At 31.4% G+C, this 23,232-nt stretch overlaps 2 protein-coding genes across 2 annotated transcripts; both read right to left on the bottom strand.

The window, feature by feature from the left end:
* Positions 1-2,356: 2,356 nt before the first annotated feature.
* LOC145625299 (U-box domain-containing protein 26-like) lies at positions 2,357-4,208 on the bottom strand. Its single transcript, XM_081678360.1, has one exon. The coding sequence runs from the start codon at positions 3,844-3,846 to the stop codon at positions 2,590-2,592; it is 1,257 nt and encodes a 418-aa protein (XP_081534486.1). The 5' UTR covers positions 3,847-4,208; the 3' UTR covers positions 2,357-2,589.
* A 17,743-nt stretch (positions 4,209-21,951) lies between these two features.
* Positions 21,952-22,968, bottom strand: LOC145638501 (uncharacterized). Its single transcript, XM_081689482.1, has one exon. It carries the CDS (start codon positions 22,966-22,968, stop codon positions 21,952-21,954), a length of 1,017 nt encoding a protein of 338 aa, XP_081545608.1.
* Between the last annotated feature and the right edge of the window lie 264 nt (positions 22,969-23,232).

Here is a 23,232-nt window from a genome sequence, read left to right as displayed (position 1 = left end):
TAATTAAACTTTACAACAAAATTTATAAAGAATGGTGTTAATTCAACAAATTTATCCAAAAAAAAAAAAAAATATTTGTAACAAAATAATAGTATCTAATTAAAGATATTGATGGTCAAAGTTGTGTCTCAACAAATATGCAAATTCAACCATAACTTATAAAAAATCGGAGGAGTATAATATAATAAAATGATTTTGTTAAGTTGTTCATATAAACGTTATGTATATTTGTAAGCTAAGATTTATACAAATTATCCTACCAAAATTATTATTCCTATTTTTAATTAAAATAAATTTTAAGTCGGAGGAAAAAAATTATAATAATATTATGATAATCTGGATGATGATATTTGTCAATACCTTAATTTTAAAGTATGTTAGTATATTTGTAACTAAAAGATTTATAGTATATAAAATATATGTTGAAAAAGAAAAAAAACAATTGAGTATGATTGGATTAAGTGTGTTGTCAAAATGGAAATAAGTATTATGGTAGGTTATAAAATGGAAGTCATTAAAATTTGGCGAAAAAAAAATATGAAAGAAAAAAAGGCGGGAAATTTTTTTATAATATCGTGACAAGTGTCACTTTAAGTTCGCTTTTAGTATAGGTTAATTGATGATTAAAATTTGGCAAAAAAAATAGGAAAGAAAAAAAGGCGGGAAATTTTTTTATAACATCGTGACAAGTGTCACTTTAGGTTTGCTTTTAGTATAGGTTAATTGATATATATATGGTAGAAAATCAAGTGGGACTCGCATTATGCAGGAAATTTTTTTACCAAAATAGGTAAAGAGAGATAATTAATGAGTTGCAAATAATAATGAAAAACTCCATATATAGTAAGATAAAAGCATGGGACATAGGTAATTACTTACTGTTTAGTTTAAATAGAGACAGGCCTGAATTGGGTAGGAACATTTTTTGGTGGATTTGTGGAGCGTGCTGTGGGCCCACTACTTTTTTTAAAAAAAATAAAATAAAATAAAATGAAAAAAATAAATAAATAAATAAACCTTGTTCTTAAGGAAATAGTGACGTTGATAGTCAAATTTCATAATTTATACTGCATGAGTATGGTTGAAAATGAACTACCATTTTCCCCATCTTTTTATTTGCTTTTTTGCACTTTTTTTTAGGTAGTACATGACTGCTAGTTGGCCTAACTTGTGTTTAATGTGACTAAATTAGAATCATAATTTTTTGGGGATATTTTATTCTCGGATTGAAAAGTTGGAAGATCAATATAGAACGTAGATATCAGCGTTTAGTGGTCTTTTTTACAACGTTTGATGTTTAAGACAAAGTATGGCAAAATTGTTTCAAAATATTGTCTTAATTGATCGAGTGATTTATTGTGGAGCGAATCTGAATAAGTAGTTTATGGTTGTACTTAATTGATTTTATGAGATTACAAAGTAGACGATTAACTTTATAATCTTGGATGCTTTCTCAATTACATTAAAAGGAGTGGTTTAAATGCACTCGAAGTGATCTAGTAAGACAATTAACTTACGTGTAATTTTATTTTATTTTATTATAAAGTGTAAAGAGGGAAATAGAGAATAAAAGATGGAGATATGTTATTAACTTATAGTCTTATAATGTTAGATTTACTTATATAGTTATATAATATTAAAAAAATAGCACGTAATCGCATCTCCAAATACAAAGAAAAAGGGTATCAATATGATTTGACAATAGTTAATGTCTTTTTTAGTGCTTTGATTAGCCAATAGATGGAAAATTGTATATAAGATAGAAAGGTTATGAGCACTCTCAAATTAAAGTTATTTTATTCTTCTCAATGTGTTATCACAATATTGGAATTTGGGAGTAGTGCTATTCCCATTAGTATGTCACATAAAAAAAATATATTCTCAAAATAGCATGTCCTTTTATGAGGAATAGTGAATACTATAGTAACACTCTAACATGTAGCATTTATATGTCAATCTTCATAGTAGCATAGCATGTGTATCAATTACTTGATAGAGATCGTATCGCACAAAAAAAAAATTGCGTGTTTCACAATTGATTTTTATGGATTCATTCAACGTGAGTTACAAATTCATATGTTCTTCCATAAACACATCAAGTCGTCAAATGATATATATTACTGTCTTTCCCTTAAATTATGATTAAAATCATAAAACATTTACTATACTCTTCAAACAACTTATTGAAAAATTGAAAGATGATACACTTGTCGTGAACTTAACTCGAGGATGGAGCATGGCTATTGCTTCCATCTTCTTTATGGTTGTCAAGGACTTTACTCTCAATTAAGAAGATGAGAAGTTTTAAATAAGCTATCTCTAGAATTAGCAAAACAAAACATAACCAACATCATCATAAACAAAAATGGTCGTAAATAAATCGAAAAACGATTCCAATACAATACATAATTTTTTTTTTTTTTCACTTTCAATCTTATTTACTGAAAATTTCAACTTCCAAAATCAATTTTCATTAGGGCCACAAGGATTACAAACTTGCAAAAAAAAAAATTTACACTTTCTTTCTTGACCTTTTCATTCCAAACATAGAACTTTTGGCCCCACATTTATAACATAACATAATCCTAACTACACATGTATTGGGTCCTTAGCCCACATGGATCTTAGCAGCATCCTGGCCCGACCCTTGGCCCGCCCACTACACTGGCTTTGTAGCAACAACAACAATTGTGTCAAAATTCCACCACAAATTGCTTTTTCACTAACTTCCATTGATTCATAACACAATTTCATTAGACAATTTACTGCACTTTCACTCCCTAAATCATCTCCTGATACTCTAAATACCATCTTAATTAAGGCCTTAATCCCATTATTAAGCACCTCTTTTACCAAAAATGCTTGTTTACCACTTTCTAAATCTAGCACCAATTCTAGTGCCTTTGTTGCCTTTGGTGCTAAGTCCTTGTGATCTTTACCACTTTCGACTTCGAAAATGTATGTGATCAATGTATGAACCACCCCTTCTTTGACCAAATTTTCACCGTATGGCTCGTGTGATGAGCTTGATACAATGCTTAAGATGGCCTTAATTGATGCCTCGGCGAGCTTGGAGTTTTGTTTATGATCATCAACATACCCAACCATAGTTTTGAGTACTTTTGTGTCATTTCCAATTTTGGTTGCTAACTCTTTTGTTGCTAAACTTGATTGAACAAAAACTTTCTCTATAATATTGCACAATGTTGTCTTGATCATACAACTTCCTTCTAGTAGTAAAACTTTGAAATTTTCAAACTTGGAATCTTCCAAAAGCATATTCAAATCTCCTAAATTAGAAGATTGCATCAATTTTTTTGCACAAATAAGAGATTTTTCCACCAAACCAACCATTTCTTGGGTAACTTTTGCACCAAAAATCATCCCCAAAATCAATGAGAAAAACCCCATTTGAATTAAACCCCCATTTTTTCTTGGCAAATCTTCTGACAACAATCTAATTTGCTCTAAAACCTGTATTTTCTTCTCCAAACTAGAATCCTGAAATTCAAGAGTATGCTTTAATGAAGAAAAGGAGACATTTTTTGAATTACCCACTTTGTAGAAATCATCATAATAATAATCATCATTAAATTGATGATAATTATGACTACCCTTAAGATGCCATTGTTGAATTAAATGCTTAAGGGTATGATTAGGCACCATTGATAAATCTTGAAGCTTCTGCATTGTAACAGGACATGTAAGATTCCCAGCTGCAAGCCATTTCTCAATTGAAGGCCTGTCATAAGTTTGTCCTGTGCTAAGAGTCACAGGATCATTGAACAGTTCTAGACTAATTGGACATGTGAAGAATTCTGGGATTGACATTCCAATTTCTCTCATCACAAATTAGAAAAAATAAAAAAGGGGGATTTTTTTTTTTTTTTTAATTTTTTTGGGAAAAATGAAAAAATAAAAAAAGGGGTTGAGTAACTTAGGGCTAATGTTAGAATATAGTATGTTTATTTATATAGTAACGCGAAAGCGTTAATATATAAATCGATTCACTAGTGGAAAAAACCTTATTTGCTGCGGCCCTGTATTCGAGGCGGGGTTTTAAAAAGAGAAGGTGATAAGGGGTTGAGAGAGAGGATTTTTATGGGAGACAAAACACATGAGACATGGGAGGGAAATGAGGGAAAGTAAAAATATTAATCAAAGAGAGAAGGAACCAAAAAAATACATCAAAATTTTTGAGGGGGGGGGGGGGGGTGAAGGGTAGAGACTAGAGAGGAGAAGTGGGGGTGTTTTTATTATTGTTATGATAGTGGGATAGTCAGACTATATTGCATAGATTAGGATTATTGAAAAGGTTGGTCCACACTATTTAACATTTCCCTCTATGTGTTCTTGCATTCATCACTAAGAGAGGTGGGAAAAATGGACAAAAAAAATTAAGTATAAATTAGTGATAGTGATGGAGGCATAATGACCCCACTTAAAGGGAAAGGGTAATTGATGCTATCTTTGAACTTTGAATCAAACAAACATGTCATTAGTATACATGAGTTATACTCTTTCCGTCTCTACAATATAGGTTTATTCTGATTGTTTTACTACGTACTTTATCAGAGACTGAGTTAGGTGAGTGGTTGATTTTGTCTTTTAGTATGTGAGATAGAAAATTAAGTAGAGTGACATTTTGACTACTATATATTAACCAAAATACATCAAAGCTGATTTTTGAAATACGATAAAAAGTAAATAAAGTTAGATAGTCATTTAAGATGATTAAAAGATTAATCTATCAAAGTTGTGTATAATATATAGGGTTGTTGAATAGTTTTCCGACTTTCATGCGTGACTAGGTTAAGATTCAAGTGTCCACCCTCATAACAAAAGGGATTTTTGTATACCTCTCCTTACCTATAAAAATATTTATGACATCATAAATTAAAGATATGGATGTAGAGAGTAAGCTAGAGATGAAATTAAAGATGTGGAGGGCCAAGAGTAGGGAGTGATTAATGGGGGTCATGAAACTCATGAGTGAAGCAATAAAACGGGAAAGCTAATCCACCCAAATTGTGATCCAAATCAACATTGCATAATTTATGGAGCATTAAAGATTGATGGATTTAACAAATAGTACTGTTTGATTAGCATGCATACATGGCAACAAAATAGAGCATAAAATTCCTTGCCTAAATCATTACGATTTACATAATTAATTGCATTATCTAATAAAGACAAACTATAAATATCTAGCTCAGCTTATTACTACCTATTTTTATTTGTTTTTGGGTGCAAATCTGGCTTAGCTACTTTGGTAGTTTGCTTATGCTATAATTTTCATTTTAGTTATTCACTCATTTTCATCAACATATTCCAATTTACTATCTATATATATGGTCAAAGATTATAATTGTAATCACTTACAATAAACTATACTTTATATGAAGTTTATGTGGTCAGACTTATCAAGTATAGATCCATTATTCTTACGTAAATTCTCTTCTTTTTTTTTTTTTTTTTTTTTTTTTTTTTTTTTTTTTTTTCTTTTAAAACTAAGACAAGGTTCAGTGTTGAGAGAAAATTTCCCTAATCTTGGTGTATTTTTCTTTTTAATAAAAGTCATTTAAGTTATTTATTTATTTTTTATTTATTTTTGAGTTCTTGTAGTATGTGCATTAATGTATGTATTCATAACTTCAATTTTGTTACACGTATGAAAATAAAGGTATTGATAGTCTAAGTTACAACTGAAAACTACTTGATATATAATTAAGGTTGAAGACTCTTAAGCTATACTATAATAACTAGTTTTAGGCCCGGGCGATGCCCCGGGTTATTTTTTTATATAAAAAACTATAGTAAATTGTTTCAAAAAAAAACTTTAATAAATTAAAGTGAAATCTATTGGTGGTTTTATAATTTTTTTTTTTTAAAAAATCATTTTTTAAAAAATTTTTATTAAACACTATCAAAATTCATTATGAAATATGTAGTAACCTAACTTTTATACTTCATATTAGTCTGTTTTATTTGTTAAAGGAATTTTTATCCACCATTATAAATTTCTTCAAAGTATGGATGAGCAAACGAAAGAATGGGGATTAAAAAATAAGAATTTATGAGCATTAATTTTTTGTGAGGAAAAAATTAATGATCAATTTTAATATGACATGAATCACATGAGTACATGACCCACATCATTTATCAATTCATGACACGTGGCAAGAATGATGACACGTGGCATGATTACATTTCTTGCCTTGGGTTTTAATATATATATAGATAGATAGCATAATTAAGAGTACATTTAAAGCTCGAAGACAATAATGAGACTCAAAACTACAAGAGTTTGCCACCCTTTTGCCAAGCCTGGCCTAGATTCCATAATTTGATTCCAATTTGGACTTTTTTTAGGTAGCTAGGTGCTGCATGCATGAATACTTGGAGGAGTTGAAGTTTTATTTTTGTGAATTTAATACGTAGTTGGAAATAACATGAGAAATCACTAGTTTTTAGCCCGTATAATGAACACTATCTTACTCCTTTTAATTTTAGTATTTTTTTGTTGTTTAAAAAAAAGGAACAATTGAAATGTGTAGCCATACAAGTGCTAAAAAATATACGTATTTCTCAATATATTGTTAAAAATCTATTCCTACTTCATTTATAGAATTAAAAACCCTTATCCTATTTAGATGAAAGTGATATTAGGGCAACATTAATATTTTAATTGTTGCATAAATAAAGCATATACTCCTAATAAAATATACGTATTTCTCAATATATTGGAGTAGTATTGTAGGGTAAAAAAAAATAAAATAAAATAACTCATAATTGCACTTTTCTTCTATATAAAATAAAAATTTACATGCACTTTTCCACCATATACATCTTTTGAAACTTTTTCCTAAAATGGTTAGAAGTTGGGAATTATTTGGGGACGAAATGAGTGCTAAGGTAAAGAAGTCAAAAGGATGGGAACATAAGAGAAAATGTGCCAACATAAGTTTAGCAATGCATTATCTTAGTCACTTAATGCAAACAAATAGTTTCTTTCGGAATTTTAGGTGTGTAAAGAGTCACAAGAGATAACTTGAAAAACATATGTGATTTATTATTATTTACTCTAAAGAACTAAATTGATTGACAATTTGACATCAATATTTTAAAACATACAGTGATATAGTTAGGTCTTCTAGAGATGTTGCAAACATTTTTATATGAATCAATACTTAAATGACTTCTACCTTTTTGTGTGGAAAAACAATACATGAACAACTTTGCTAGGAGTATTATAATATTTGACTAGCCGTAAATTAAACTTTTCCAAAATAGCTGCCTAGCTAATTATTGATTTTTCTTATTGATAAACAGCTAAAAGTATGTAATAAAGAATTAAATAAAGCAATTAAACGTTTAGATAATAGCATAATACTAATACTCTTAGTCCTTAACTTTTATCCATTTCAAAGTAGATATTGATTATAAAAAACTTCGTAACTACGTTAACAAAATAATAATAATAACGTCTCATGTCATTTTTTTTGTGTTTGTTTGACGAGCTCACGTCATATTCTTGAATGCATGACTAGCATAATTCCAGCTTGCCGGACCACGAATATAATTGATACGGGATGACGAAAATATTGAACAACCAATTTAATTTGAGAAAAAGAAAGATAGATCTTTTAGGAGTATTATGAACAAAAAGAATACGAGAATAATTCAGTAGACGACAATTAGTTTATTTAGTTAAATTTTAGAGAATATTATATTCTTTTCACATGATATACTTCGTATCATTTATAATTTTAATTATATATACCTATATAACATATGTGTATCATCTAAATAATCGCCATTATTATTGTTCTTCTGCCTTATTTTGCTATCATTGTGTAGTGTGTTGTTTGACAAAATTGTCGTGAGACTTTGACTACTCATTTTAAGATTAAATTCGCGAAATTAGTGAAGGTGGATAAGTGAGATAGGGAGAGTACAATTTGGAGTTGGAATTGTCCAAACCCACAGGTACACTAATGGGTAGTTATAAAAAGATTCTGCAATCCATAAAATTAGGGTTAGAAATAGAATAGGTTCTGGCTTTTGGTAAGGTAAGGTAAGCTTCTAGACCAGTCAAAGATAATCATAAAAGACCATATTCTGTTTCTGGCTAATATATGATACCATTTTATTTGCCCATATTGATAGCTCCGTTTAATTCTCTCATCACATCAATCAAATTGACCACAACTTTGTCTTTATTTTTCGGATTTATTTATTTATTTATTTATTATTATTATTATTATTATTATTATTATTATTATTATATCTCAAAAACAGACAAACTCATACAACCTATAAAAAATTAGTGGAAATCAAGATACAATTTGGCCCCCACTCCTCTAGCAATAGCAAAGCTTATTCTAGTGAAAATATGAGTAGCTGTATGTGCCCCAATTAATGTCCTGAGTCGTTGAGAATTTCTAAACCTGTTTTAGCAACGCAATAGCCTCATTATCTAATTCCCTAAGAAAAGAAAAGGAGAAGGGAAGGAAATCATATCCAATTGCCAGACATCTAGATTTGTAAATCAAGGACATGTCATGTATCAAGGCTAAACATAAGGATGAATGGAGGGGAACTAAACTAAACCTTACACATGTAGAGAAGTTTGAAATATCCACTTAATGATCTCCACTTATCTATATATTATTATATTGATCTCCACTTAATGAGGAAGTTTGAAATATCCATTAGTGGGATCAAATATGAATATTATTGAGTTCATTTTTCTCACTGTTAAACGAAAAATTTACATAGAAAGAAGGAATTTTGTTCCAATTCAATGATTTCAATTGAACCCACTTGGTATAAGCTAGGTGCGTCTGCACCTTTGCCTACATATGTGTTAACTCTACCCTCGATTTTGGTATAATGTTAGTAGTGTACAATATTGTTTGTATGTATATAAATCTTATATGATGGGCAAAAAGATAATTATACGGTACCTCTCACATTGTAATGGACGAATTTTGTATGCAATAGAATCGACCTCTAATATTCTCGAAAAAAAAAAAAAAAAGACAAATCACATGTAGATGTAGTGATAAATTACTAATAAAGTTGGATAACAACCAATTGGGCATACCCACTTTCATAAGAGATAGTATAAATGCATGGGAAGGCATATAAAAACAATAGGAAAGAGAAAAAGAGGAGACTAAGAAACATAAAAACAAAAAGAAATGGTCCTAAAAAACAGATATTGACGATGACCAATTTACCAAAACAAATTGGATTAGCACGTTCAACTTGAAGCATAAACATTGTGGAATTTTGCAATTTTATTAATTAGGTCGTGGAAATTTGGAATTGTTAGGTTTTGGTGCCGACTATTACCAATTGAATTACCACTTTATAACCAACACTTCTTTTGGATCTAGTGACATGATAAACAACCTTTGTTCCAAAGACATTGGGATGATCTTAGAGGTTTTGGATTTTGTCAATTACTTTGTTTCGTATTGTAGGGGTTACATAAATTAGATTTTTATTCACAATAAACTTGATATCAATTAAGAGTTGGCAATCTTGCCATACAATTATTTATTTATTTTTAACTAAAACAAACTCTTAATTAGAAATTGCATGGTAACTAAAACTTTAATAATAATTCACCATATATATACGTAGATAGATATATATTTGTCATTAATATATAAAATTTTGTATGTATATACATATAATTATTATTAATAAATTATGGAGTACATTTAAACCAAATATAATGCAATTTATTAGTTAATACCAATTCTTTCAAAAAAAAAAAAAAAAAATATTAGTTAATACCAATTTAATTAAGGATCTCAGGATCCAATTGTGATTAAGGTTTTTTAATAAAATTAAAATGTCGTGAATTACAATAGAATAGTAGAACTCGAAATAACCTAAAAAATCATTATCCTTTTCTAGAGAATATGATTACATCAAACTTACATTCGTCTACTCATCACTATAGGTTTATCTTCATTTTTTTTCTATTAATCATTCTCCACTACATCAACAAGCTAAGCCTTAAGATAACTATGGTCAAACTTGATGATTTAACATCTTTGACAATTACCAAAAAAAAAAAAAAAAACAGAAAAGGAAAAGAAAAGAAGAAAAATTCTGCTTGATCAATCACTAGCATGTATAAGTTTTTTTTTTAAGATAAGGAGAAAAACCCTGACTGTACCTCAACCCTCACAATTTTTTTGGTTCGATATTTGCGGGTCAGACACTTTGAGAGTAAGGAGGAAGGGTAAGGGATCTCCACTCCCAAACTGTCTCTAGTGGAGATTGAACCCCCAACCTCACCTTAAGGTTGGAAAAGGTTGGAAGGTGACAATCTTACCACTAGACCCAGCTTAACTTGGTTAAGTATACGACTATATAGCTATATTGACTAACAATATAAACTTATACTATTATACATGTATACGTGCGCTGTGTATCAAGTAACGTGTCATTTAATTATTTATTGTATGGTTAAATAATATTTCATTATCAGTTTGATATGGTCATAGTCAATTTTTTGGTGCAAACATGGTCATAGTCTTTGTTCAATTGTTCCTTGATGATTTCATCTTAACTTACATGTTTATTATATTGAAAATGATACAATTATTAATAATTAAATGGCAAACTTTATAACAATAAAACGAAAACATTACTCTAAAATTTAAATTTCCAGTGGTTGGATGATATACATTTGCACTCACTAATAATGAGTTGAATTTTCAATATATATAATTAATTTTAATTATTTCAAACAAATTAATTGTTCATGACAAAACTAATTAAAGAGAGAAATAAATATTTGTAAAAGGTCCACTAAATTAAAATTGTACATGCATATTGAACGTGGGTTATTAAGCAAGGAAGGTGTAGTCAAAGAGTTTGAGCTTCTAGTAAGTAGGAAGATGAATTAGGTCATTATAAGTGGCTAAGAAGCACACGAAATCTTAAAAACAATAAGATAGACGTCTTACTTTCTTCCATTAAAAAAGTAAGATGAAAGTTGAAACAAACAAAAAGATGTAGTAATTCGTTATCAACATATTCTCCAAGACTAATAAAGACATACACACAACACAATTGATGGTAGCGGTCGGCCTCTTTTAGCCTTTTTTTGTAAGTGTTTCTGGTCATGTTTTTTTCACCTGATTTTAGTGATATAAAATTATTTTTTCTTGATAAAAATATTTTAAATTATCAAAAAGTTAATTTTTGTGATTAAAACTCATTTTTATATTAATCAAAGTTTTTTTTTTTTTTTTTTGAAGAAATTAATTAAAAGTAATTACTACGATACAAATTCAGCATTGGTTCATATCAAAATAATATTAATTTAAATTTGATACGATTCAAAACTGGTGACCATAAAAAATAGTAATGCACTTTGAAATTGGTAAAAATGACTTATATTTTCAATTATTAAGGGGCAATGTTTATTTACAAAATTTTAACTCAAATTTATACAAAGTTTAATACGTAGTACAATTAATTACCAATCACTGTCCCACTTGTCAATGCAATTAGGGTTTGAAAATTCTAATATAATTATTCAAGCTATTCACTAATCCTAGTCTCATACTAATATAATTCAAGCTATTTCATACTCCATATTTTAATTATTATTGTAGTCTTGAAACTCTTAATTGATATTAAAACTAGGTGAACTGGACCATTAATTGATTCAAATACGGAGTACAATTCAAAGTTGTGAAAATATATTTGGATATCAATTTAGCAATATTTTTAAAAATGGATGTCAATTAGATTAATTAATTCAATTTAAATCTTAAAATGTCGCAATATATATATATATATATATATATATATATATATATATATATATATATATATATATATATATATATATATATTGGTGTTTGAAGAGCCACAAGGGCGGAGATGAGAATCGATCCCAAAATTATCTGGAATCGGGGGAGAAGCTCTAACCACTTGAACTATCCCTCATTCTCAAATTTCATCTATATTATTATCCTATGTGATTCACACATAGGATAATATAATTCTTTCAAAAAACAAAAATAAAAAATACAAAAAAATTGTGATTCACAAAATCCCGATTAATATAATTAAGCCATGAAGGTGATACAATGAACATTCAGGTTCACTCAAACAAACCTTAACAAAATTAATTCTAGCATCCAAAATTGTAGTCTACTTGAACATGTAGCACGACCACATGCAACTGATGACTTCTAGAAGCTAAGCTAAATAAATTAAACTTTTACTTTGGTCCAAAATACAAATATATATATACTACGTATATATTTTTTTTGAATAGCCAAAATACAAATATATGATTATGATAAGATTATCAAAATCAACATCCAATAATAATATGTTAATATTTGGTCCAAGATTCAACTAATAAGATTTAGAAAAGTTGTCGCATCTTCATATCATTGTTCTAACAAATGGCCTACGTACCTAATTAATTTAGTTGGAATATAATTGTCATCACTGATGAGTGATTAACCTTGCTTTGCAGTAGACTAATTAAGTAACTCATTTAGTATAGAAACCAAAACTTGATTAGTCTAAATTATCGTTCAAAGTGTTCACATGTCATTAACCCGTACTTTAAGGGCATAACAATCACATGAAGAGAGATCAGATTAGATGATCCAAGAAATAAAATAAAATAAAATAATGAAGCACTCTTTCATTGATTATTATCTATTTACATTAAGTAATTAGTAAATACACTAATGGGAAATATTTAGTAATATAATACTCTATAGACTTTTTTTTTTTTTGAAAACTATACTCTATAGACTTTATAATAGTAAAAGACATAATTAAGTTAATCAATAACTAACATAAGGCAAGTTGATTAGCTAACTTATAACTTAAAGCTCAATTTGAGTTTTAATTGTCCAAGCAATTACTCTTATAAGTTTAAGTAATCCACATCTCAATATCTCATTGCATTTCAAAAGAGTGATCTATATGATTTTGAGTGAGCATATTGTCTTCGTAATCCTAAACCTTTTGTATAGGAGACCTACTATTAATTGTTATTAGTCGTATCCTTTTAATCATTATTCATTTAGTCTTTCCATGTAGAATTTTTACTACGAGAACATCCATTTTAAATATGGTATTTAGCCAGGTGTACTCAAAGGTAATTTTGCTCATTTGATCACGCTAAGGCTATTTAAAAAATTTCAAGTAACTTAAAACAATTAAATAGAAAATTTAGGGTTCGTTTGGCATTGTTGCGGTTTTCAGTTTTTTGGTTTTTTGTATTTTAAAAGTGTATGATATATGTAATGAAATGAATAAAAAATTAGTCAAACTTATTAAAATCATGCTAATTTTGAAAACTGGCAACAGAAAAGTGAAAACACCTTTTTCTTGTTTCCTGTTTTTGGTTTTTTGTTTTTTAAAAAAAACTGAAAACTGAAAACAAAAAACAATGCCAAACAAGCCCTTATATAAATACTTATCGATTTCAATATACTCCTTATCGTTCGGTCATTCCCCCACCCCACCCTCATACAGTCATACGGTCTTACCAAAGAAAAAACGTCGTAGTTGATTTTTTATTTTTATTTTTTATTTTTATTTTTGTGACAAGAAAGCCCGTAGTAATATGCTTGTACAGGCCCAATGAAAATAAAACAAAGTGGCTACCCCAACTTTAGCAATGTTAATTGCCTAATTGGGCCTTGGCCCATCTTCAATAACTCAAGGTTCTGCTTCTTGGCCTTCTTCCAAAGATGAATTATTGCACTTTGATTTCTTTTTCATTTTGAAAATTATTTAGTTTATTCACATACAAATATTCATGAATTTTATTTAGGAGTTTGCTACTATATATCTTTTCCTGTTTGGAGTATATTGCTTTGGTTTTTTTAATAGAAGAAAATTAATCTTGTTATACTTATATCCACGCTTTTTGAGAAATTTTTTAAGTTTCAGGGCCCGATGTCGAAAAGCTTTGAGATATATGATTATTATATGTTGTCATAAATGTACATATACATCTCGGGGTCATATAATACTATTTTAAACCATAAATGATCATTATATGTTGTCATAAACGTTCATGGTAAAATTGAGTTAAAGAAATCGGTGTAAGTTGTAAAGCGATAAATTCGCCAAAAAGGCAAATTGGATGATTCCACTCACCTAATTGGACTCCCGGATTGTATTATGGACCATGGTAAACATTTCGACAATTTATATTTACAGGCGAAAAAAGTCACAAAAATTCCAAAATTTAAGGCTAATATCCACACTTTTTGAGAAATTTTGGAAGTTTGGTGGCCCGGTATCGAAAATCCTTGAGATTTTAAGGGATACATCTCGGGGTCATATAATGTCGTTTGGAACCATATATGATCAATATATGTTGTCATAAATGTTTGTGGTTGGCTTGAGTAAATGAAATCGGTGCAAGTTGTAAACCGGTAAATTGACCGTTTAAAGGCAAATTGGAAGGTTCCACCCAGTCAATTGGACTCCCGGAGGGTATTAAAGACTATGGTAAACATTTTGGCAATTTATTTTCCGAGCGAAAAAAGTTAAAAAAATTCCAAAATTGAAGAATAATATCCACACATTTTGCGAAATTTTGAAGATTTCAGGTTTCGGTGTCGAAAAGTCTTAAAATTCCAAGGAATACATCTTGGTGTCATATAATGCCGTTTGGAACCATATATGATCATTATATGTTGTCATAAATGTTCGTGGTAGCCTTGAGTAAATGAAATCGGAGCAAGTTGTAAATCGGTAAATTTGTCGTTTAAAGGCAAATTGGATGGTTCCACCCACACAAATGGACTCCCGGTGGGTATTAGAGACCATGGCAAACATTTCAGAAATTTTTATTTGCGGACAAAAAAAAATCAAAAAATTCAAAAATTGAAGGCTAATATCCACGCTTTTTGAGAAATTTTGGAGGTTTCTGGGCCCGGTGTCGAAAAGGTTTGAGATTTTAGGGGATACATATCAAGGTCATATAATGCCGTTTGGAACCATATATGATATTATATGTTGTCATAAATGCTCGTGGTACACTTTAATTAATGAAATCAGTGCAAGTTGTAAAGCAGTAAATTAGCCGTTTAAAGGCAAATTGGATGGTTCCACCCACCCAATTGGACTCCCAAAGGGTATTAGGGAACATGGTTATCATTTCGGCAAATTTTATTTCTGGGCGAAAAAAAGTCAAAAATTTTCAAAATTGAAGGCTAATATCCATGTTTTTTGATAAATTTTGGAGTTTCGAGGCCCGGTGTCGAAAAAGCTTGAGATTTTAGGGGATACATATCGGGGTCATATAATGCAGTTTGGAACCATATATGATATTATATGTTGTCATGAATGTTCGTGGTACGTTTGAATTAGTGAAATCGGTGCAAGTTATAAAGCAGTAAATTGGTTGTTTAAAGGCAAATTGGATGGTTCCACCCACCCAATTGGACTCCCAGAGGGTATTAGGGACCATGGTTAACATTTCGGCAAATTTTATTTCCGGGCGAAAATAAGTCAAAAAATTCAGAAATTGAAGGCTATTATCCACGCTTTTTAGAAATTTTGGAGGTTTCTGGGTCCGCTGTCGAAAAGTCTTGAGATTTTAGGGGATACATCTCGGGGTCATATAATGTCGTTTGGAACCATATATGATATTATATGTTGTCATAAATGTTCGTGGTACGCTTGAATTAATGAAATCAGTGCAATTTGTAAAACAATAAATTGGTCGTTTAAAGGCAAATTGGATTGTTCCACCCACCCAATTGTACTCCTAAAGGGTATAAGGGACCAAGGTTAACATGTCGACAAATTTTATTTCCGGGCGAAATAAAGTCAAAAAATTTTAAAACTGAAGGCTAATATCAACGCTTTTTGAGAAATTTTGGAGGTTTCGAGGCCCGGTGTCGAAAAGGTTTGAGATTTTAGGGGATACATCTCAGGGTCATATAATTCCGTTTGGAACCATATATGATATTTTATGTTGTCATAAATGTTCGTGGTATGCTTGAATTAATGAAATCGGTGGAAGTTGTAAAGCAATAAATTGACCGTTTAAAGGCAAATTGGATGGTTCCACCCACCCAATTGGACTCCCAGAGGATATTAGGGAACATAGTTAACATTTCGGCAAATTTTATTTCCGGGCGAAAAAAATAAAAAAATTTCAAAATTGAAGGCTAATATCCAAGCTTTTTGATAAATTTTGGAGGTTTCGAGGCACGGTGTCGAAAAGGCTTGAGATTTTAAGAGATACATTTCGGGGTCATATAATGTCGTTTGGAACCATATATGATCATTAATGTTGTCATAAATGTTCTTGGTAGGCTTATATTAAATATATCGGTGCAAGTTGTAAATCGGTAAATTGGTCGTTTAAAGGAAAATTGGATCGTTCAACCCACCCAATTGGACTCCCAATGGGTATTAGGAACCATGGTTAAGATTTCGGCAAATTTTAGTTCAGGGCGAAAAAAAGTTAAAAAATTCAAAAATTGAAAGCTAATATCCATGCTTTTTGAGAAATTTTGGAGGTTTCGGGGCCCGGTGTTGAAAAGGCTTGAAATTTTACGGGATACATCTCGGGGTCATATAATGCCGTTTGAAACCATATATGATATTATGTTGTCATAAATGTTCGTGGTAGGCTTGAATTAATGAAATTGGTGTAAGTTGTAAAGTAGTAAATTGACCGTTTAAAGGCAAATTTGATGGTTCCACCCACCCAATTGGACTCCCAGAGGGTATTAGGGAACATGGTTAAGATTTCGGCAAATTTTATTTTCGGGCGAAAAAAGTCAAAAAATTTTTAAATTGAAGGCTAATATCCAAGCTATTTGATAAATTTTAGAGGTTTCGTGGCACGGTGTCGAAAAGGCTTGAGATTTTAAGAGATACGTTTCGGGGTCATATAATGTCATTTGGAACCATATATGATCATTAGTGTTGTCATAAATGTTCGTGGTAGGCTTATATTAAGGAAATAGGTGCAAGTTGTAAATCGGTAAATTGGTTGTTTAAAGGCAAATTGGATGGTTCCACCCACCCAATTGAACTCCCAGAGGGTATGAGGGACCATGGTTAACATTTCGGAAAATTTTATTTTCGGGTGATGTGTCTAATTTATATATTATTTTACCCCCGTCCCTTGGTCATAATTAGTAGTGTTTTTGGGTCTTTAGAGCCACTTTTATTACTAATTGGTGTTTTCTAGTGTTTTCGTAGATTTGGTTGACTTTTGCAGGGATTTGCACTTTTGGAGCATTTTCCCGAGATATTATGGAGCAATCACGAGCATTGGAGAAGCACGACCAGTTTTTATAGCCCAGGGCCGGTTAGAGCCATCGAACCAGTGATTAAGGGCTCGGTATATGTGATACTGGGGCATTTGGACCGAGTATTCAAGACCCGAAGAGGAAAACCAGATTGGCCTGAAGAATTGGAGCCCAATCGTAGTCCAAATAGTGGTCGGGCGAGGGGAGCAAAGGTCGGCGCCCGGAGGCGCGCCTGGCCGGGCGAGGGAAGCAAAGGTCGGCGCCCGAAGACGCGCCCGACCGGGCTCGAGAAACGTACCTGATGAGCAAAAAGGCGCGCCCGATCGGGCGCGTGTTATTATTAGGAGTTAATTTTGACGTTTAAGTTTGTTTTAGTTTAGGATTCTTACGGAGTATAAATACTTCTCCGTAAAACGAGTTTAGTACTCTCTTTTTTACTCTCTTAATTATTTTCTTAGATTTTCTCTCTCTACTTAGCTTTTAGATTAGTTTTCCCTCTCTTATACTTTGTTCTTAATCTATTCTTAATTCCAGATTTATTTGGTAACGATTTCTCTTCTCTTAATCTTTGTTATTTATTTTATTCCTTTGATCATGTCTTATTTTACTGCTTTGATTAGTTTAGTTTTTATTATGTGTGAGTGGTTCTATTTCTAGGGTTTATGGGGATCCATAAATAATATGAAGGAGTAATTTATGGTTATTAATTGTCAACGCTAGATTAATTTCCTATTGATTGATTTAATGCTCTATGACTAGATTTGCGCAGATCTTTTATGCATGAGTTTAACAATATTGATTCGAGATTCGACAGATGAGAATTGATGTTTAGGTCTAATTCAATAGGTAGGTTAATTTATAAATGGTTGAGTCGAGATTCGAAAGATGAGATTTAATACCGGTAAATTAATTGTGTGATTGTAATACGTAGCGAAAGCCCTTTATGATTTGATTAATGTATGCATTGATGATTGATTATTATGTTTTACCCTGGAATATTATTTATCGGTGTACCTATGCCCTAGATCCTTTTATTCATTGTTTTCACCTTCTTCTTAATCTTCGTAGTTTAGTTCCATATTCAAATTTATAAATTGGTTACTTCATAATCTAGATTATATTAGTTAATTAGGAATAGAAAGACTCGTTTCTCTGTGGATTCGACCCTACTTCCCTATCTACATTAGTTAGAGAATTTAGGAATTACTTTTGATTAGGGGATATAATGTCGTTTGGAACCATATAAGATGTTATATGTTGTCATAAATGTTCGTGGTAGGCTTGAATTAATGAAATCCGTGAAAGTTGTAAAGTAGTAAATTGGCCGTTTAAAGGCATATTGAAAGGTTCCACCCACCCAATTGGATTCCCATATGGGAATTAGGGAACGTGGTTAACATTTCGGCAAATTTTATTTTCGGGCGAAAAAAAGTCAAAAATTTTCAAAATTGAAGGTTAATATCCACGCTTTTTGAGAAATTTTGGAGGTTTCGAGGCCCGGTATCGAAAAGGCTTGAGATTTTAGTTGATACATCTCGGGATCATATAATGCCATTTAGAACCATATATGATATTATATGTTGTCATAAATGTTCGTGGTAGGCTTGAATTAATTAAATCGGTGCAAGTTGTAAAGCAGTAAATTGGCCGTTTAAAGGCAAATTGGATGGTTTCACCCACCCAATTGGACTCCCATAAGGTATTAGGGACCATGTTTAACATTTCTACAAATTTTATTTCCGGGCGAAAAAAGTCAAAAAATTTCAAAATTGAAGGCTAATATCCACGCTTTTTGAGAAATTTTGGAGGTTTTGGGGCACAGTGTCGAAAAGGCTTGAGATTTTATGGGATACATTTCGGGGTTATATAATGTCGTTTGGAACCATATATGATATTATATGTTGTCATAAATGTTCGTGGTAGGCTAGTATCCACGCTTATCGAGAAATTTTTCGAGGTTTCGGAGCACGCGCGGTGTCGAAAAGGCTTGAGATTTAAGGGGATACATTCCGGGGTCATATAATGTCGTTTGGAACTATATATGATCATTAATGTTGTCATAAATGTTCGTGGTATGCTTGAATTAATTAAATTGGTGCAAGTTGTAAAGCAGTAAATTGGTCGTTTAAAGGCAAATTGGATGGTTCCACCCATCCAATTGGACTCCCAGAGGGTATTAGGGACCATGGTTAACATTTCGGCAAATTTTATTTCCGGGCGAAAAAAAGTCAAAAAATTTCAAATTTGAAGGCTAATATCCACGCTTATCGAGAAATTTTTCGAGGTTTCGGAGCACGCGCGGTGTCGAAAAGGCTTGAGATTTAAGGGGATACATTCCGGGGTCATATAATGTCGTTTGGAACTATATATGATCATTAATGTTGTCATAAATGTTCGTGGTATGCTTGAATTAATTAAATTGGTGCAAGTTGTAAAGCAGTAAATTGGCCGTTTAAAGGCAAATTTGATGGTTCCACCCACCCAATTGGACTCCCAGAGGGTATTAGGGACCATGGTTAACATTTCGGCAAATTTTATTTCCGGGCGAAAAAAAGTAAAAAAAATCAAAATTGAAGGCTAATATCCACGCTTTTTGAGAAATTTTGGAGGTTTCGGGGCACGGTGTCGAAAAGGCTTGAGATTTTATGGGAATATATTTCGGGTCATATAATGTCGTTTGGAACCATATATGCTCAATATTTGTTTCCATAGATGTTCGTGGTAGGCTTGAATTTTCTGAAATCGATGTAAGTTGTAAACCGGTAAATTGATCGTTTAAAGGCAAATTGGATGGTTCCACCCACCCAGTTGGACTCCCGGAGGGTACATGGGACCAAGATAAACATTTCGGCAATTTTTATATTCTGGTGAAAAAAAGTCAAAAAATTCCAAAATTTCAGTGGTATATATCCACGCATTTTGAGAAATTTCGAATGTTTCGGGGCCCAATGTCGAAAAGCATTGAGATTTTAGGGGATACATCTCGGGGTCATATAATGTCGTTTGGATTCATATATGATCGTTATATGTTGTCATGAATTTTCGTGTTAAGCTTGAGTTAATGAAATCGGTGCAAGTTGTAAACCGGTAAATTTGTCGTTTAAAGGAAAATTGGATGGTTCTACCCAACCAATTGGACTCCCGGAGGGTATTAGGGATCATGGTAAACATTTCGGCAATTTTTATTTCCGGGTGAAAAAAAGTCAAAAAATTTCAAAATTAAAGGCTAATATCCATGCTTTTTGAAATTCTCTACTACGTGTCTACGTGCTATGATATTTACAACTACGACACAAGATTTGGATGCATATAAAAATTCCTCTATTTAATTATTCCTTTTCATACTAGAAAATTGCTATTCATTTGAGAACAGGGTCACCTCACCTAAATTTAAAAAGCATGTGACTTAATAATGCAATATTCATGTGGGTTTTTTAATTTTATACTACACCAATAATCAAACATTTGGTGTACATGTTTGCTATAATTGCATTGCCCATTGCCATGTCTATTCAATCTTACTCCATATCGTATTTGTGACACAATTTTTAACTATTGCTGTTAACAATAAATGGTACATTTAAATAATATTAGAATGGTCCTTTTCATGAAAAAAAATTTCAAAAAAGAAAAAAGAAAAAAGAAAATCTAGTGAATAAATCACCTTACAATAAGTATGATCATGCTCTAACTAAAATGAACTAACTTTGACAAAATAAAAATTATACTTCGTATTAGCTAAAAAGTTTGATCATTTAGGCTTTGTTTGGATAACTAAGTGGGAAGGAAAAGAAGGGGAGGGAAGAGAAAGGAAGTTAAGGGGAAAATGATGAGTTTTCCTTCCAAATCTCTCCATTGTTGGAGAGATCAATTTCTCACAAATTAATCCTTCCATTTCTCTCCCCTTCAATTCCCTTCATTTCTCATTTGTTATCCAAATGAAGAATACTCCATCCCTCCATTTCTCTTCCCTTCCTTTCCCTCCATTTCCTTTAATTCAAACATAGTGTTAATGCTATGTTTGGATAAGAAATTAGAAGGGAAATGGAAGGGAGGGAAATAGGAGGAAGGGGAAGGAAGGGAAAGTGGAGGAAATGATGAGCTCCATTTTCCCTCCAAATCTCTCCAATTTTGAAGGGATGGTCTTTATTAAAGGAGGAGGGAAAATGGATCCCTCCCTCCCCCTTCCCTTCCCTCCCCCAACATATTATCCAAACAAGGAACTTTGTCTCCCTCCCTTTCCCTTCCCTTCCTTTCCTTCCATTTTTTGTTATCCAAACATAGCCTAAAAGATTATTTCTTTAATAAACCATTAAATTAATAAGCCAAGGAGGCAAAAACTAATCACCCAACTATCTCTACCCAACTAGAAAAATATTGTTGTTGTCTTAATCATTCAAAAAACATGCTCTACATATTCTTGTACTTTACAGTACTACTCAGTATCAAATTTAAAGTATTAATGTACAAAGATTGAATATTTTTACAAATTCAAAGATTTCCAATAAGCATCCATACAATTACACAAAGAACATTCTAAGTACTCCAAATTAAAATTGTATTGCTAAACTCAAAATCGATTATGTATTACACGAAGAACTTTCCATTACACTCATAAATTACAATTACATAAAAAAGAAAACAAAAACTTACTAGTTTACACATGATATTCCTCTAATTGTATGTTTTTAGAGTTTAAAGGAATATAATCTCCAAGATAAGCATCAAGATGATCAGCTAAAGAAGATTTATCAATATTTTCATGGTGGTAAGATTTGCACACAAAGTAAATAACAGTTTGAACAACAAGCCCAAACAAAAATAACAAAGTCAACAACACCAAACACAATATTCCATAACAAATTTTCCCTCCAATTCCAACTGTCCAATCAATCACCTCTGCTTTCTCAAACAACATTTCAATTCCAACAAAACAAAATGTAAAGATCAAGAACACTGCTGTTGAAATTCCCATTTTACCCTTGATCAATTTTTTGCTCCTCATCATTGCTTGAATCCCATAAGTGTCTTCTAAAACAGAAATAACACTTGCTAATTGCCATATCACATTAATATATGTAAACCCTAGAAGGTATATTATGAAGAGTATGGATGATGCCAGTTTTCCAAGAGAATCGCCGTTTGGAAATATGAATATGAACCATATGAGAAGAGCTATCATTGTAATTATAAACCAGATAAAGTTATATACGAACATTATGCCAAAATTCCATAAAAAAGTGATGATTAGTCTCTTCCAAACCTTAGGGACCACACTCATGATCTTTTTGTAAGTGATTTCCTTACCTGTATAGATACACGCGATTGTGTAGACAACTGCAGAGGTCGATAGGAGAGAAAATATAAGGAGGAATATGAGATAGGCAAATTTGATAAGCCAAAACGTAGTCCATTCTGAGGAGATCATGTTAGAAATCTTGTCATAAGCCGGGGTGCCTTGTGGGATGTAATCTAAGGTGGCCGCGTTGTTAATGATCTTACCCGATATGAAGGTCGAAAACCCATCATTGGCTAGGGAAATGCAAGAGAGGGGGATGATCAAGGTTAGGGTGAGCTTGGTGAAAATTTTGGACCAATTAAAGATGATATTGAATGACTCTTTGCATATACCAAAGAAGCCTAAGAATTGAAGATCTTCTTGCTCTCGATCCATCTATGAAGGTATGAATGTTTTTGGATAATTATGGATTTGGGAATGTTTTAGACATTGAAGGAAATAAGGAGGTTTATTGCAGTGATATATGGTTCCTTAATTCCAAGTCAATAGCCAATTAGGAAGCAAATGAGGAAAAAGTCTAGCGTTGACTTTACTTTTAGAGCTTAAGGCATAACTACGTTTACATAGACTTGGCCAAAGATAGGAAATGTCGTCTAAAGTCTAGATCTAGATGTACATGCTCCGTATAATAAACGGTTC

Source organism: Chenopodium album, chromosome 1 (genome assembly GCF_948465745.1).
Source record: "Chenopodium album chromosome 1, dcCheAlbu1.1, whole genome shotgun sequence".
Taxonomy (NCBI): Eukaryota; Viridiplantae; Streptophyta; class Magnoliopsida; order Caryophyllales; family Amaranthaceae; genus Chenopodium; species Chenopodium album.
The sequence above is the reverse complement of the archived record's forward strand: the minus strand, read 5'-3'. Positions and strand labels throughout refer to the sequence as shown.